This window comes from Sceloporus occidentalis, unplaced genomic scaffold (assembly GCF_023333645.1).
Source record: "Sceloporus occidentalis isolate IW3139 unplaced genomic scaffold, rSceOcc1.0.p SCAF_8, whole genome shotgun sequence".
Lineage (NCBI taxonomy): Eukaryota > Metazoa > Chordata > Lepidosauria > Squamata > Phrynosomatidae > Sceloporus > Sceloporus occidentalis.
Genome location: NW_028316988.1, coordinates 5,447,330 through 5,464,318, shown reverse-complemented (window position 1 = coordinate 5,464,318; position 16,989 = coordinate 5,447,330). Strand labels below are relative to the sequence as shown.

The window sequence follows — 16,989 nt, the reverse complement described above, 5'->3', positions numbered from 1 at the left end:
TATCTTGGTTGTAATGGTGTGGCTTACCCTGGAATGGGGAATCAGGATCCATTCACTATGCAAAAGACTTGATTCTAGTCAAGAAGAAAGCTGTTGGTACTGGTTTGTTGCTTGTATTTTGATTTCTGTGGGTTGCAGCCCTTTCCAAGTTGAGCTGTTGATATCTCCTTGGATGCTTGTTTTAATTTTGGGGCTACTGCATCCAGAGGTGATAGGTAGCTCTTCAGTATTTGCCCAGAAGTGACTTGTCTTTATTTCACCCTTTGTCTTTAGCAGACTCTTTCATCCTGGCAACATGGGGCACCCCAGAGGTGTGTGCCATGGTGGGGAAGTTAGCCTGCAGCAAGGAAATGGTTGCCTTTTAGATCGTCTCATGAGACAGCTGGGGGAGCTCTGCAGCTTGCTCTTTCACCCCGTTTGGCTTAATATCTGAGAGCTGGGAACTCACACATCTGAAGTGAGAATTGTACCTTTACATCACCTATCTCCAACTCCAGCACTCTCTGGGTATGTTGGGCTGCAGTTCTGATCCTTCCAGCCAACCTGACTGTAATCCAGTACTTCTGAAGGGTGCAAGGCTGGGGACAGAAACCTTAGATACATAAAGTCCCATAAGATAAACCCGCTTTAACCAGATGGAAAGCTTGTGAGCACAGCTTGATCGGAGCTTGTCTTCCTGTACAGTGTGGCAGCTGTGCCACCTCCTCCCTCGCTCCCCTTCTCTTTATCTGCAAGTAGAAGCTTGGAAAGACAGATTCTCTTCAATTCCTAATTAGCTGCCAGATTATAGACTTGTATTTTACTACCAACTTGGGGGCTGCTGTAAAAAATTGGATTTGCTGTGGAGCAGACACAGCCAGTAGTGCTGGGTTTGCTGATGACCTCCGACTGGCTGCACCAAGACAGAAGGGATGAGTAAGCAAAGCATCATTATCTTCTTGGAACAGGACTCTTGTTTTGTGTCTCCCTGATGGGATTTCGGGGGATAGCTCTGCCGCTGTTGGAAAGATATTCTGTGTTCCCGTTGGCCTCTGGCGATGGTTGCGAGTGTGGTGCCCTTGAATCTGGTTTGGGTTGTTCTTGGCCAGATTGACTGGTGTTTCTTCTTCTGCTAGCTCCTTACATCTTTAAGATTTAGCCGTGCATTACATTTACACAGTGTACCTCAGTTAACAAAGCTTCTGATAGTGAAATCCCCCCATTTTTACTCCTTTGTCTAGCCTGAAGATTTTTTTTAAGCAGCCGTAGCATTGGAAAGATAGAAAGACAGACTTTTGGTGCTGGATTGCTGCAGTGTGTTAGCCAACAAATTGAATAGAATTAGTACTTTGCAAAAGAATACAGCTACTGGCACCTTGTGCAAAGTCCCATGCTGCCATATTTTGTTGCAGACCTATCTTGTTGTCTGAAACATTTTATGGCTTAAGACACCAAAAGAAAACAAATGAAGACATTGTGCTGTCAGGAATCGGGGCCGGAAAGTGAGGATCCATGTATCAAATCCGAGTGGGAACGAGTTTGGAGTGCTTTCGGTGACTGTGCGCTTGCAAACTCTCTTCAAGCAGCTCTCTTTTCCTCTTGAGCCACAGCAGAGCCACAGAAACAATTCGGAAGCACTCTGGGTGGGGCAAATTTTTTATTACACGCCAGTGCTATGAAAACATAGCAAAGGGATGCAGAAGGCTAGGCCTTTTCCTGTGGCATGGCCTCTCAAAGGGAAGGCAACTTAGAAAAAACAGATTAATGATGGTGCTTCAGTCTGTAATGCTACACCTCCAAATAAGGCTGCAACTAGCTTTTTGCAGAAGTGGAATCTAAGCAAATGATCTGGGCTAGCATAACATCCAGCATTTCACAGAGTAACATTGGGACGTGTGGCCAAGCAACATCAGAGTGTGACCGTGGCAAAAGGTTTTAATGAGGAAGAACACACACGTTGAATAACGGCTAATAATTAATACAGATTTGTTGTTGTTGTTGTTATTGTTAGCTGCTCTTGAGTTGCTCCCAACTCACGGTGACCCTGTGGATGAGACTTCTCCAAGACCTTCTGTCCTCCACTACTTTGCTCATGTCCTGCAAATTCATGCCCGTGAATTCCCTGTTTGAGTCTATCCATCTAGTGCAGTGATTCCCAAACTTTGGTCCTCAAGGTGTTTTGGGCTTCAGCTCCCAGATGTCCCAACCAGCTTGGCCAACAGTCAGGGATGCTGGGAGTTGAAGTCCAAAGCATTTGGAGGACCAACGTTTTGGGAACCACTGATCTAGTGTGTGGCCTTCCTCTCTTTCTCAGCCCATTGGGCGACTTTGGCCCAAGACAGTCACCATAAGTTAGAAATGACTTGAACCACAAATGATGACAACATTTTTTTTTATCATGGTTATTATTTTCCAAATGGCTTTTCAGTTAGTTTTTTAATATGTTTTTTTAATTGCTTTTTTAACTTTTGTACGGTCTGTTGGTTTAACTGGTATTTTGTTTTTACTCAGATTGTGAGCCCCATATTGGGAGAAGAATGAAGTATACATTAAATAAATAACAATAAAATAAATCTTATACCTGTTCATTGGCAATGCTAGCTGGGCCTTTTTGCAGATGTAGCCTAAAGATCTGGAGTTTAAAAGTTGCATTTTTGGACTGCAGCTTCCAGAATTGGCCATGCTACAGGCCATGCTGCCTTGGGGAATCTGGGAGTTGCAATCCACAAATATTTTTGAGCCCTGCCTTAGGAGAAGCAGAATGATCACAGAAGTGGACAACCTGTGGATGAACTCTTTCTCTAGCCTCCAGTGCGCTTCAGGCCAAGGGTGCGGATGGGACCACCTAGCAAGTTGGTCAGTTTTTGTTGTCTTTCACAATGTAATCTAGCACAAAGAAAAGGGGGAGAAGCATCTGTTTTGATTGTTCATGCTTGAAACATTTGCCTTTGGGGAACTGACAGATCTCCCCATAACTTGTCCATGAACAAAACTAGGAGGGGAAAAATCCCACCTTTTCCTTCTCCTTAGAGCTCTCCCTTATTACTTGGCCCTAGCACTTGTGGTCCCATTTGACGGAGAGGGCAGGAGGAGGAAGGGGTCAGGCAGACCAGAATCCACACCCTGCTCTCTCTGCATTGAGGTAATATCATTTCCCCCCAGTCACATCCTTTTTGAATTTCAGATGGAGTAGATGTTGGCAGTCTTCCAGTTGGTGCTTCTGAAGCTACCTGATGTTGGGGGACTGGCAGCCCACTGTGCCCACTGTCTACCACCGTTTCTTTCTAGAAAATTCTCTGCAAACTGACAGCAAAAGTCTTAGGGATGTGCACTTGTCCTTGGACCAACCCTTTGAGTAGTGCTCTTCTAATCCCCCTTCATCCCAGCTCAAAGTGAGATGTAGCTACAGATGCCCCACACGGGTCCTGGCGTTGGCCTGTGAAATGTGGGAGGGAAACAGGTGTTGATAGCTCTGTTCTCTTATCAACGCTACTCCGACAGATGCACATTGTGCAGACAAACTTTGTAAAGGTATTTGTTTTAGCACCATCATTTTAGTAAGTTGGAGGAACGTCTTTCCAGACTTATCAAGCCAACGGATGCTGACTCTGTAGCATGTCTTGACAAGCACTGAGGACTGGCCAGCTTGCATGCTCTTGAACTTGGGAGAATTGGTTCAGCTTTCAAGAGGGTGAGAGGCAAATAAAAATGCTGGCTGTGCTGTGTAAACAAAGCTGGAAAGTTGTGTGTGTGTGTGTTTCTTTTTTAGAAAGAGAGTCTTGAAATCCCTGCATTCCCTGCTACTGCCTCCTTTCCTCTTGGGCAACAACCCTAGCATCTCACTATACCTAATTCGTCATATTAGATGTACTGTTCTGCAAATTTGAAGCAACAAACTCAGGCTCAGAAGTAAAAACAGAAGCCTTTATTAAGAAACTATAAGTCCAGTCTGGTGGCTTTTCATTGCCAGACCTGACCAGCAGAGATTACAACTACATAATTAAACTACACATAATTCACACTTTGGGCGGGCTTAATTCTTATTTGTTAAATAAAATTAATAAACTTGATAAATTATTAATACAATTAATACATTGTCTCTCATTTCCCAGACTGCCCTTTGTCTTAGTTGTTACCAGCAGATGCTTTTTTACAAATGTGTTGGCCTCCTTTCCTGGCTTATCTCAGCACTTTCCTAAAACTTAGTATCACTACTACATATCCCATTATTACATTATGGCAAGACAAAAGCATATGCAACTCCTGACACTTGTGTACTATCCAAGAACAGGGAAAGCTGACTTGGCAAAGCATGTAAACACATTATTAAGGATTCTGTACTGATATGCGAGGAAGTCCATGGGGCTGACGTTATGGGTTAACACACTCCGTGATACCAACCCTAGTCTGAAAATTTCAGCTGAAAGGAACTGCTTGGTTTGTCGATGAAGGCGAATATATTTGATGTCTTTAAATATTCATGTGGCACATGAATGCTTCTCTGGGCTCTTGGTCCCTGATTACACTGATCTGAGGCCTGCTGCAAGGTTTGTTATTGCAGCCCAGGTGCCTGGAGGTAGTTCTGTTGTGGAAATGATATGATGGATGGTGGGTTTGAAATTAAAAGGCATTCCATAGGGCCTGATTCCAAATCATTGCACCATAACAATGCAGGGCTTTCAATTAGGGCTTACTGCAGCTATGAATTTGAGGTACCATTTGTCACCTTTTCTTTGTACTTCTTTTGACCTTTGGATTGCATCTTGTAAAGCAGAGGCAGGAATCTTGGAGCCCATAGAATCAGCACTGGAAGGTACCACAAGGGGTATCTAGTCCAACTCCTTACCTAAAGGAGGTCACACACCCTCTAAGCCAGTCTATGGTACTGTCAAAGCAGTGCTTACCAAGGAATGGCATGTGCTTATCAAGAAATTCTTCCTGATGTTTACATGGGATCTTTTTTCTTGTAATTTGAATCCATCGGTTCATGTTCTAGCAAGCAGCAGAAAACATGCTTACTCCATCTTCTGCATGACACCCCTTCAGCTTTTTAAAGACAGTTGTCTTTAAAATTAATTCCTTGTGACATGCATAATACAGCCCTCTTACAACATACAAGTGTACCCCTGTTGAAGGATTTTGATTTGGGAATGGCCGGTCTAGAAGGGGATGGCCCAATATCAGAGCCAGATTTAAAGGCACTTCATGGATCAGATGGGGCACAGAAACTAATACATACCTTGCATTTAAAATAGGCTTATTTTGAAGGCCTGTTACCTCTGTAGCCATTCTTATATTTTCCCATTGTCACATCTGCAGCAACATTTAATTCAAATACCAGTCCTTTGCCCTTCGGAAACATTCCCTCCCTGGGGGTCTTGCAGCTTTCAGATTTGCTCCCTATTACTCCTGCTGCTTGAAGAGCTAATAATGACCCTGTCCCTTCCGGCCCCTCACCCAAAATTGCTCTAGCTGCTTAACATGGATCTATGCATGCAAACACAACTCCAAAGATAGCATCTGGCTTCAGGCAAACCATGTTCCCATTCACCGTTTAGTATATTTGAATAATAACAATCACCATCATCATCATTAGACCTCCTGCTTATTAATTTTGCTTGGGACTGAAGATTGGCTTGAAGAGTTCTCTGTCTTCTGAGTGGCTCTTTCAGATCCTTCTCCTGCTAACTGGACATGGAGGAAATGGGAATAAAACCGATAGAGAGGAGACGGCAGGAGTACTGTGCCTCTTTAGTATAGTGGGACCTCTGCATTTGCTGGGGTTAGTGGCACAGGACCCTTGTGAAAGTGAAAAACACACACAAAACCCTTGTCTTTTTACCCAAGAGAACACCTCTCTGGGAATCTCTAGGTCCTCCAGCACACCTCTAGTCAATATCTGCCAGATGTTGACCATAGAATCCCACTGAAAACCCTACAAATGCCTAGAGAAGCATTCTTTATAGGCACCTCTACTCCTTCAGCATGACGTCTGGTGGATGCTGGAGGACTTAAAGATTCCTAGAGAGAACATATGAATCAAATTGGTGAACATTCAAAAGCCTAAACATGGTGGAAATGCCCTCCGCAAACCCTAAAGTGCATTTGGTGACGTCTTGGGGCATTTCCTAAATATTCATTTGTATACAAAAAATTTAACCACCGCATCTGTGACTTTCATAAAAACAGCTCTCCGGGCAGCATATAACCTGTCCCTGGGCTATGTTTAAGTCCAGCTTATCTGGAAGACACCAGCTTGATGAAAATTGCAGTGAAGGCAATTTCATATGTCTTCCTTGAGAACTTCAGCTACATCTCAGCCTACTGACCGGCCCATATGCAGCTGGACCGCCACATTTAGATTTTTCAGACTGTTTCAGCATGGCATAATGGTTAGAACAGGGTGAGCAATGGGATTTGAGGGCTACATAATGAGGGGTTTGTAATTTCAAAAGCCCATCTGTTCAGATGTATCATGTCATAGAATCATAGAATAATAGAGTTGGAAGAGACCACAAGGGCCATTCAGTCCAACCCCATTCTGCCATGCAGGAACTCTCAATCACAGCATCCCCAACAGATGGCCATCAAGCCTCTGTTTAAAGACCTCCAAGGAAGGAGACTACACCACAATCTCAGAGGAAGGAGTGTGTTCCACTGTCGAACTGCCCTTACTGTCAGGAAGTTCCTCCTAATGTTGAGGTGGAATCTTTTCCTGGAGCTTGCATCCATTGCTCTGGGTCCTGTTCTCTGGAGCAGCAGAAAACAAGCTTCCTCCCTTCTCAATATGCCATCCCTTTAAGTATTTAAACAGGGCTATCATATCACCTCTTAACCTTCTCTTCTCCAGGCTAAACACCCCCAGCTTCCTCAGTCGTTCCTCATAGGACATGGTTTTCAGACCCTTCACCACTAGTCGCCCTCCTTTGGACATGCTCCAGTTTCTCAACATCCTTTTAAAATTGTGGTGCCCAGAACTGGACACAGTGTTCCAGGTGGGGCCTGACCAGAGTAGAATAGAGTAGCACTATTACTTCCCTTCCCATATCACGTGGACCTTGTCAAAAGCCTTACTGAAATCAAAATATGCTACATAGATACATGTCTAATTAAACCTCTCTCTCTCTGAATCTGAGGAAGTGAATTGTATTCCGTGAATGTTCACGCTACAATCAGTCTGTTAGTCTTAAAGGTGATATATACACCTCTTTTGTTATTTTGCAGCTGCAGGAGATTAGCAGGGCTGCTACCCCTTTGAGAACAGCCTGTATTATAAATTTTCAGAGCGATGAAAATCCATTGAACAATTCAGAAAATGATGGAGTTGCATTTTGATGAACCTTGTAAAACCTGAATTGTGGCTGAGGACAACTGGGAGCAATTAGCAGTTTCCTTCAAGCTGTGTGTTTGGGACAAATCCTCAGTGAGACAGCCTCTGGATCCGCAAAAGAATTACAGATGTCAACTTCTCAGGGATGGTCTTAGACACGGGTTGTTTTTACAGCTGCTAGCTGTAGGCTGTGGAAAGTTGCTGCTGCTTACATCATATGTGATTATTTTGTTGAAAGGCGCTTGATCGTTTCAAACTCACTTGCTTTCACAAAACCTATCCAGCTTTTAAAAGATCAGAGCTCCTATAGTGTTATTTATTACATTTATGACCTGCTTTCTTCCCTATGGGTTTATCACAGGATACCTGGCTGTCTTCGGGGCAGTACAGATGGCCGGCTGGAAGCTGCCCCTTCCTTCCCTGGATTGGTGCCACAGCAGCCACATTCTGCGGCAACAACCCACTCCCTAAAAGAAGCTGCTCTGAGCAGCTTTCTGGAAGGGCCGTCATAGGTGTGCTTGGCCAGTACAGTTTGGGCGCTGCGCAACACGGACGTCACAATGATGCGCACTGTGTGAACAGGCATGCAGTATGATGGAGGCGGAGTGGCGAAACTAGTGCTCGGAACATGTGGATGCTCTGCCTTAGTTCAGCCCTGGTACGTGGTCAGGCCAGCACAAAGTGCCAGTCTGTACTACCTCTTCCTTACTCTGTCCTCACAACAACCCTTTGAAGTAGGGCAGAATAAAAAAGTGTGACTGCCCCAAGATGAGCCAGTGTGTTTCATGGCTCCCATGTTCCAGTCCACCACTTTAGCTGCTTTTTCTCCTTTGGCCATCTGTCGGGGATGCTTTGATTGTGCGTATGGTGAAAGCCACATATGGTGCATCCGCGTATGACGCGGGTGCACTGTATCTGCAAATTTGATAAGCAAATAGGTGACAACACCAATAACCTGCATCAAATGTTTGTGCTTTTGATCTGTTTTATCTACTGTACTTAAATTTCCTATAGTTGATACAAATTCCTGATGTGTTCCCCTTCTTCTTCCCTCCCAGGGTGGTAAAGGAAGAGATCTCCGATGACAATGCAAAGCTGCCATGCTTCAATGGACGTGTTGTGTCCTGGGTATGTTGCATCATTTCTTTTCATTTGGGCTGCATATAGTCAGAGATGCTCTGAGGCTGGGCACAAGACATTGCCCGGCATCATATGGTTCAGTCTCTTGTTTTGATCCCTGAGCAGTTAATGCAACCTCTCCTACCACTGGCTTCAGTTCCCTCCCTGCTTCTCACACACAGTGAGATATAGCTTTCTTTTCCATATTTAGTGAACACCCATTGAAATGAAGAACTCCAGTTTGCATTAGAAATTTTATTCCTAGCATTCAGCTTCTGAAACCTAAAGCTTTAATTTAGACATTTCCATAGTAGACTACATGCCTTGCATGTGAATGGTTCATTCCTTGATATCTCTAGGTACAACTGAGGAAGACATTTGTATGACATTTTAAAAATCACCTAGTGGATGAGTAGAATGGGGAATCTTTCCTAGGGTTAAGTTTGAACCTCCAATGATTTACTCAAGATGCCGAACTTATTTTGGAGATAAGGATCAGACCCAAAAAGACACAAAAAGAGAAGGGAATGGCAGTGGGGAAGGGGACCAACTGCAGCACATACTGCTGGTTCTTCTCTTGTCTCCAAGATCATGATGGAATGGAGGGAACGCCTTTCATATGTTTCTGGGGCTGGGCATGGTGCAGCAGTGCCTACCTATCCCTCTGTCTCTAAGCCCAGGATGGTAGCAGCCAAGATGCAGGCAGTGCTTAGATGCAGTGCTACCATACCAAAGTCCTGTCTCTGCATGTTTCAAATCTGATCAGATACTTTGCAGCCTGCTGATGTTCACACATGCACACTTGTATGTTTATCTGTGGTGGATGGTAGGGATGAGGGTGGGGAAGGTAATTGAAGACAGAGAGGATTCAGGCCTTGGGAAAGTCTAGGCTCTAGAACTTGGAATCAGTACTTGTAAAGACTGCAACCTGCCAGAAACATCAAGCCAGTATAACCAGTGGCTGGTTGGGGAATTGTGGGAGCTGCCACCCCAAAAAGTAACTTTTCCAAATGTTGCTAGGCCCAAGCATGATCCCTGAGATCCCCCCCCCCCCCCGGTCTTCTACCTCGGGCTCCCTTTGGAACGCTCCCAAGAGGTTTGTAGAAACACCATGCAAGATTTCATGGTGCTTGGGGATGACTCACCAAGTAGGGTTCCTAAGCCAAGCGGGGCTGTATTTATGGTGGTTTAAACTCTCTCTCTCTCTCTCTCTCAGTAACCTCTATGTGTGTGTGCGCACATGTGTGTGCCACTTTCATAAATGATCCTTTTAGTTCAGGTATGGGAATCATGTGACTTTCCAGGTGTTGTTGGATTCCAAGTCCCTTCCAACCTAGCCACCATATTCAACTATGAGGAATGCTTGGAATTGCAGTCCAGCAATGCTCAAAAGGCTGCATGATTCCTGTCCCGTTTTAGTTGGCAGGGCCAACTCGGGATTTTTGCATGCAAAGTAGGTGCTCTAACCACTGATGTATGCACCTTCCTGCCATTTATATCAAACATTTCTTTGCAATGCTTAGGGTCACACTGTAGTGTAGGAGGGAAGGACCTGTGACCCTTCAGATTTTCAACTCTTAACTCCCATCAGCTTCAGTCAGTATGGCCAACAGCCAGGGATGGGGAGATGTATTTCAGCAACAGATCAAGAGCTACCAGTCTCACATTCTGGCTCTGGTGTGGACATAAAGCAGACTATCTTTGAGAGACAGCTGGGAGTCAGGAAGGACGGGTGGGAGCCTGGAGAAGCCGGCATGGGCCGTTTCTCTGCCCCTCCTCACGGTTCCAGACCCATAGCTGTGTAGCCAGGTGTCTGGGAGGGCGAAATGGCATCATGTGCCACTTCCGGCACGTGTGCCATAGGCTTGCCATCATGGCACTACCCCATGCTGACTTGGCATACTGGTTAATCCAGTCACTAGCTTAGCTACTCTGGAACCCACAGTCCAAGCCAGAATTCCTCATGTGTATGAAGGGTCAGCATCATTTTTTGTGACTCATCAGTTGTGCAATTAAAAGTCTTGTTGGTTTTGGAGTTTTGCCTTAGGCAAGAAACTGTGGATGACATTTGCTACATCATTTAGCAAATTGAACTCTCTGCCTTCAGTTGACTTTCCTTCTGTGTCTATTTTGGCAACCAAGATGTTTGCCAGAGGTTGGACAGAGGGTCATTGTGTGTGTGTGTGTGTGTGTATTTTAAAAGGAAAATGAGGAAATTAAAGCACATAGGACCTGGACTTTTCAAGCCTTTTTAAAAAGGCTGGACAAATTGCTACAAGGCTTCTTAAAAAGTGGAGGCTGGCCTCTGAAGAGATGCAATTATATGTTAGGATCAGCATGCCTTAAACTGTTACTAAAATGCTGGGCGATTAATTGATCAAGCAAATTTTCTTTGCTGAACAGAGGTTGGAAAAGTAACTCGTTCCTATTCTTTTTTCTTTTTTCTTTTGCAGTAACAACTATCTTAATATTTTGGCATCATATAAAGATATAATAAATCAAATAAGAAATTGTGGAAGAATACACAAAGCTGAGAAATGACCAAGCAAAGGTGGCATGTGAGATCCAGAAGCATTGCTCTTACTCCTAATGGATCACATTAGCTACATGATATTGTAATATCAACACATTTAAGTAGCAATTCTTCCAAATGCTAAGGATTACCTACATGGCCATTCCTTACAGAGTGCATATACTATAAAATAAGATTTTTTTTTAAAGAAAGAAAAGGCTGAAATGGCTATTCTTATGTTAAATAGTTGAAATGCTTCTACAAAGGCTTAGTTACTGGCACAAAAAGGTTTATGCCATGGTAGGCATCTGCATGTGTTCTAGGGGCAATTTCCCCATTTTCCGTCTTCCATAGGCCTGCACCTCACTTGACAATGCTCTCAAACACATCTGCCTTTGTTGCAGTCCTTCCCAAAATGGCAACCAGAAGTGATGTTGTGTCACTTCCCATTGCCATTGTGAGAAAACACCCTATGAAAATAGAAGTATTTGGGGGGAGGTAACTACTGGGTGGGGTTCATGGGGGCTTTTGCATGGGGCTGGCAAAGGGCATCAGGGATTGCAAAAGTGGGGTCTCTGAATCATGCGTTGCACTTTGCTTACCCCTGGTTTGTTGGTATATTTGGTTCCACCTTGTAACAGCCTTTTGCATTATAACAACCTCCTCCCAGTGACTTTGACTCCCATAAAAATGTCTCTGAAACTGAATCTGGTCCTTGTGCTGGAAAAGAGGGTCCCTAGCTTTGTTACGGTCTATCTCTGGTGTATTTAAGAAATAACTGGGATAGCTGGGTCACCTCTCCTTTGAATTCTCTTTAACCTTAAAGTTGGCTGTTCTGCACCTTTTCCTTCACTTGGTGCTGCATATGTGTGTGCATGTCTGTGTGTGCACACGGGTGCATTCGCTCACAAAGGATGCTCCGGAGTCTGATCGCTCTTCCATGCTCTGATAAGACTCCCTCATTTTCCTCTGATAATCCAGCTTCAGCCACCCTGCTGAGGTCAGCTTTTTTGCTGAAAGAATAAACTCGCAGTACATGCTGGTTTTCAAACTAGCCGAGTACTGACTGGTGACAGGTTGCGCACAGTGGGTTGGCCATTGTCTCTCTCTTTCTTTCTTTCTTTCTTTCTTTCTTTCTTTCTTTCTGTCCAATAGGTGGGTTGCAATAATGGAAGCTCTTTTTTATTTCTATTTCTTAAAATCCAACTTGTCGCTTTGGGACTGGCGCGGTTTCCCGGTTGGCTCATGGTGATGTCATGCTTCTTTTATCCAACCACAATGTCTCAGTATCGGGGCGGAGAAAAAGCGGCCATGATATCTACTTATTCTCCTTTTGTGTGTTTGCGTGTATGCGCTTTCCTGGCACAGTGTTTTCCACTTTCCATATTTTGATCAAGACCTATTCATCCCTGCCCCAGATTGAGAGGCACCACATGGGGACAAAAGGCACCACTGATGGTAGGGGCCATTGTGGAATCCCTTCTCCCCTCCATTTATATGAAAGTGATCAGATTATGGAATTGCCAAATATGGACTCAAATCATTGGTCTGTCCAGTCCCTTTCTCACTGCCATCCCCTTATCCTTTTCTGTCACGTCTTTTTAGATTGTAAGAGGGCGGAGATGTGAGTCCATCACATAGTCTTTCCTGCACCCTCTAAATGAGCCTGCTGCCCTCAAGCGCATTGTGCATGGAGATGAAAGCTTGTTTTCCCTGTATATCGCCAAAGACCTGTGCAACCTTAGTGAAGGATGCTATTCTAGTACCATCGTTTGAGCAAGATTTAGCTGCCAGCTCAGCTGGTTTCTGTTCCTCAAATGGGGGCAAAGAATTGTCCTTTGCTTTGAACAGTGAAAAAGAGGATGTTATGCTAGATCAGTGATGGTGAACCTTTTTGAGGCCGAGTGCCCAAACTGCAACCCAGAACCCACTTATTTATTGCAAAGTGCCATGTCCCTCTGGCTTTCTAGTAGCAAACACTGGCAAACTCTGTGCTGGGACAATGGCACATGTGCCCACAGAGAGGGCTCTGAGTGCCACTTCTGGCACGCGTACCATAGGTTCGCCATCACTGTGCTAGATGGACCTTCAGTCTCATTCAGCTGGATTCTTCTTATATTTATACTACTTCTATGCTGAGGTCAAAAGCCAGCATACTAACTACCATCTACCCAGGCAAAACCCATGCTGTCTGACCTGGAATTCTTTATAGTCTTTTCAGGTCAGATGGAGGCAATGAGTGTTTTTTACTCCAAATCTTTGCTGGAAACACAGGCCCCATACAGACAGGTCAAAATAAAGCTGCTTCAAGTCACTTAGGGGCTATGCTGTTTAAATGATGCATGCATACTAAGAGTCTAGAAGTTGTACCAAAGCTGCGCTCCAGTCCTTAGGACTGAATCATGACTTTGATGTGGCTTCCGGACTCTTAGTATGCATGCATTATTTAAACAGCATACCTCCAAAGTGACCTGAAGCAGCTTTATTTTGGCTTGTCTGTATTGGGACCACAGTCACCTATTTATTTCTATTTTAGCTCTCTTCCTGACCACTTTTGTAGAATTTCAGCACACTACAAGCTGGCATTCTATTAGTGAATTAGGCATGCATCACTTGTGCTCTGCATGGAGGTGTGAATTATTTGCAGTAATGCAACAAATGTAGTCCGCCAATAATGATGGAAGTTGAGTTGCTCATAAAGCATGCTGCACATTGCAGTTTTGCACTGTGCATTGTATATTGTGGTTGTTCAGTGCAGTTGTGCCTTGAGGTTGGGCACTGGGGATTGCATGCCATCCAGTCATTGGCATGTGTTGCACAGTGTTGCTGTCCTGCATTGGGGTTGTGTAGTGCTGGCGCAACGTATTTCTATGTGCAGATATTTTGGCTATGCTGAGAAGATGTTACTTTGCAGCTGCAGAGTGCTTGGATATTCCCAATTCTGATATCAGTGGGTGCGGTAAATACACTCCAAGTTTCAATTCAGACTTTAAAGGAGCTATCCAGGCTGATGAACTATCTCTCAAATAGGTTCTATAGCTTCAACCATTCCTTTAAAGCTCAGGCTAAATTCTGGAGCAGATTCATGGCGCTGCTGGCATGGATGCCACCTCCTACCACTCGTTCAGGGACTGAAGAAGATATCAGGCTTGAGAGAATTAATGTCATGGGTTTTTGGTGAATCCAAATCATGGATCTAGAGAACCAGCAACAGTCTGCTTTATTCAACGTTAAGCAAAATGCTTTTTTCCAGTGTTAAATAAGTTTGATGCTAGTCGCAAGATGTGCTACTTTTAACCTATGCCTTGTACCTCTGGTAGGACGAAAGCTGCCAACGACCGCATCACCTTGACTGAGCTGAGAAATAACACTGATTTCTTTCTTCACAACTAGAAAGAAGTCTGTTTATTTCTGATCTGATCTGATCCAAATTCCATTATTAAAATCAAAATGAGAAAGAGATTGGTGGCTCTGTTGATTTCAACCTAGAAATATGCTCTCTCTTTAACGGTTTGATTTGGCAATGTTGTCAGCGATGCCATTTTTCCAATTACAAGTCCTATTTGGCTGGTTTCTGACATGTTGAGCAAGGCATTCTCACTTGCATTTGAACTGTCTTCATGGCAGCAAGGACTTATTAAAAAATCCCGAGAATGTCAGATGGCTGTATGACAAACTCCTGCCATGCAAGCATCTCAGATCCAAGTTAAGAAATGAGTTTGACATCTAGAGGTCAGAAGAGAATGTCCTCGTCTGAAAACCCTTGTCACCATTGCTACTTTTCTCTCTCTTTCCTATCTCATCAGCCTGCGCTTAATGCAAGCAGGTGCTGCTGTCAGCAGAAACAGCATGCCTCAATCTCTCTCTGAAAAAACACCACTCACTGTTTTCCAATAGAAGCCTAACAAGGAGGAGAACATACAAAATGCTTGTATCCTTTCCTCAATTTCTCCTTCCTCAATACCCTTGCACTAATAGTCTTAGGCCCCATACAGACAGGCCAAAATAAAGCTGCTTTGAGTCACTTTGGAGGTATGCTGTTTAAATGATGCATGAGTACTAAGAGTCCGGAAGCTGTACCAAAGCCACAACCCAGTCCTGAGGAGTGGAGTGCAGCTTTGGCGCACCTTCCACATTCTTAGTATGCATGCATCATTTAAACAGCATACCTCCAAATTGACCCGAAGCAGCTTTATTTTGGCCTGTCTGTATGGGGCCATAGTCTTTCTCTTTTTGGCCTCTTTGCCTGTGATGTTTTCCCAGACACACAATACACATATACCCACCCACAGTATTTTGCTGCAGCTCTTACACTTTGGAAAAGTTCCTGTTGCAGCTCCCAAGAGTAACTTTTCCAAATGCTGCTACAGCCTCCTACCTTTTACAGTCTGCATTGGTAATCCAGCTGGCTGATGTTTGAAGAAATTGAAATTACAATGTGTGAGCATCACACTCTCCACTTTGTTCTGGTGCAGAGGAGAGGCGTCTTTGTTAAAAGAGCTCTTAATTATATTGTCTTAAAAACAAGGGTGACAAACAGCACTGGGGGCACTGGGCCGATTCCTCCTGCTGTACTTCTGCCAGGAGGCAACCATTGTTTGAGCCTTTTTGTTCTGTTGTGTTTCGCTTTGCTTTTGAAGTGTTGGGGGAGTAAATTGTTGTGGCACGCTTTTGGAGTGAAAGATAATCCAAACAATTTGGGGGAGCCTGGGTGCTTGAGAGCCAGCTTGGTCCGACAGTTTGGGTGCTGGGTTAGAATACTAGGAGACCAGGGTTTGAATACATCCTCAGTTATAGAAGCCCAGTAGGTAAGGACAAGTCACATTCTCACATCCTTAAAAGGAAGACAAGGGCAAGCCCACTGCCAAGAAATCTCTGTGATAGATTCACCTTAGTTTCATCATAAGTCAGAAAAGAACTGAAGAGCCACTGATTATTATAATCAGAGATCTTCTTCTCTGAAGATCCATCTTCAGAGAAGATGCCAGCCACAGACGCTGGTGAAACGTCAGGAAGAAACTCTGCTAGAACATGGCCACAGAGTCCGAAAAACCCACAAAAAACTGGATGCCGGTCATGAAAGCCTTCAACTTCACACTTCGAGTGAGTTAGTGTGACTGTGAGGTGGGCAATTTTCAGATGCACATTCACTCCATCAGTATTTGAGAGGACCCCTAGGTGCACCTCTTTTGTTCCTGATATCTTCTCCCAAATTGGGTTCTGGGTGGCTACAAATAGTTGGCCATGCTATTGAGACAGAACGGTTGGCTACTACCCTATTTCAACACATCCATGAAGCACCTGATGTGGCCACAGGTCCCCTGAGGTAGGATGCAGTAGCTGTCCTCATAGCTGATGGAAGAGGGTACATCAAGGAACAGTGTTTCTGCGGCTGTGCGATTGTGCACATGTGTCAGAGAGGTGTCAATAACAAAATGAATGGAGCATTGCAGCTCTAAGCTACATTCACTCTGAGAGGTACAGTTGCCCTTGTTCAGCCTTCCTTGGCAGCGGGTTGATTCAGCACTGAGCTCAGAGGACCAGGTCTTGGTGCTATCGCGGAGTGCATTTGCACAGTTAAAGCTAGTGTGCCTGCTGCCTCTGTTCCTGAAGATGTGAGATCTGGCTACAGTAGCACATGTCTTGATTCAATGCTATTTTAATTACTCTAATGCCTCTACTACATGGGTCTGCCTTTGGAAACTTTTTGGAAACTGCAACAGACCCAAAATACTGCAACCAAAATGCTCACTGGGATTGCTTATAGAAAATGTAAAGCTCCTAAAGTGAAACAGCTTCACTGGATACGGGTCCATTTTTGGGCCCAATTCAAAGTGTTGCTTGTGACCTACAAAGCCTCATGTGACTTAGGACAAGCCTATCTGAAAAACTGAGCCTACCTGAGTTATAAGATCCTTTGTATTTATTTAGGCCTTTGACTGTTAACTGGCCATTGTGGAAGGTGTTTTAATTGGAGTGTGCAATATTTTTTTATCATTATTGTGATGTTTTAGCTGCCTTTTTAACTGTTTTAAATTAAAGTTTTCAG

The 16,989-nt window shown here is 44.2% G+C and overlaps 1 protein-coding gene across 3 annotated transcripts in view; it reads left to right on the top strand.

Moving 5' to 3' along the window:
- LOC149307711 (segment polarity protein dishevelled homolog DVL-1-like) overlaps positions 1-16,989 on the top strand; it is a 64,780-nt gene that overhangs the window by 6,966 nt on the left and 40,825 nt on the right. For all 3 annotated transcript variants that reach the window (XM_089534296.1, XM_089534295.1, XM_089534297.1), the window contains exon 2: positions 8,368-8,437. In XM_089534296.1, coding sequence (XP_089390422.1) covers positions 8,368-8,437 — 70 coding nt within the window. The remainder of the gene's footprint in view (positions 1-8,367; positions 8,438-16,989) is intronic.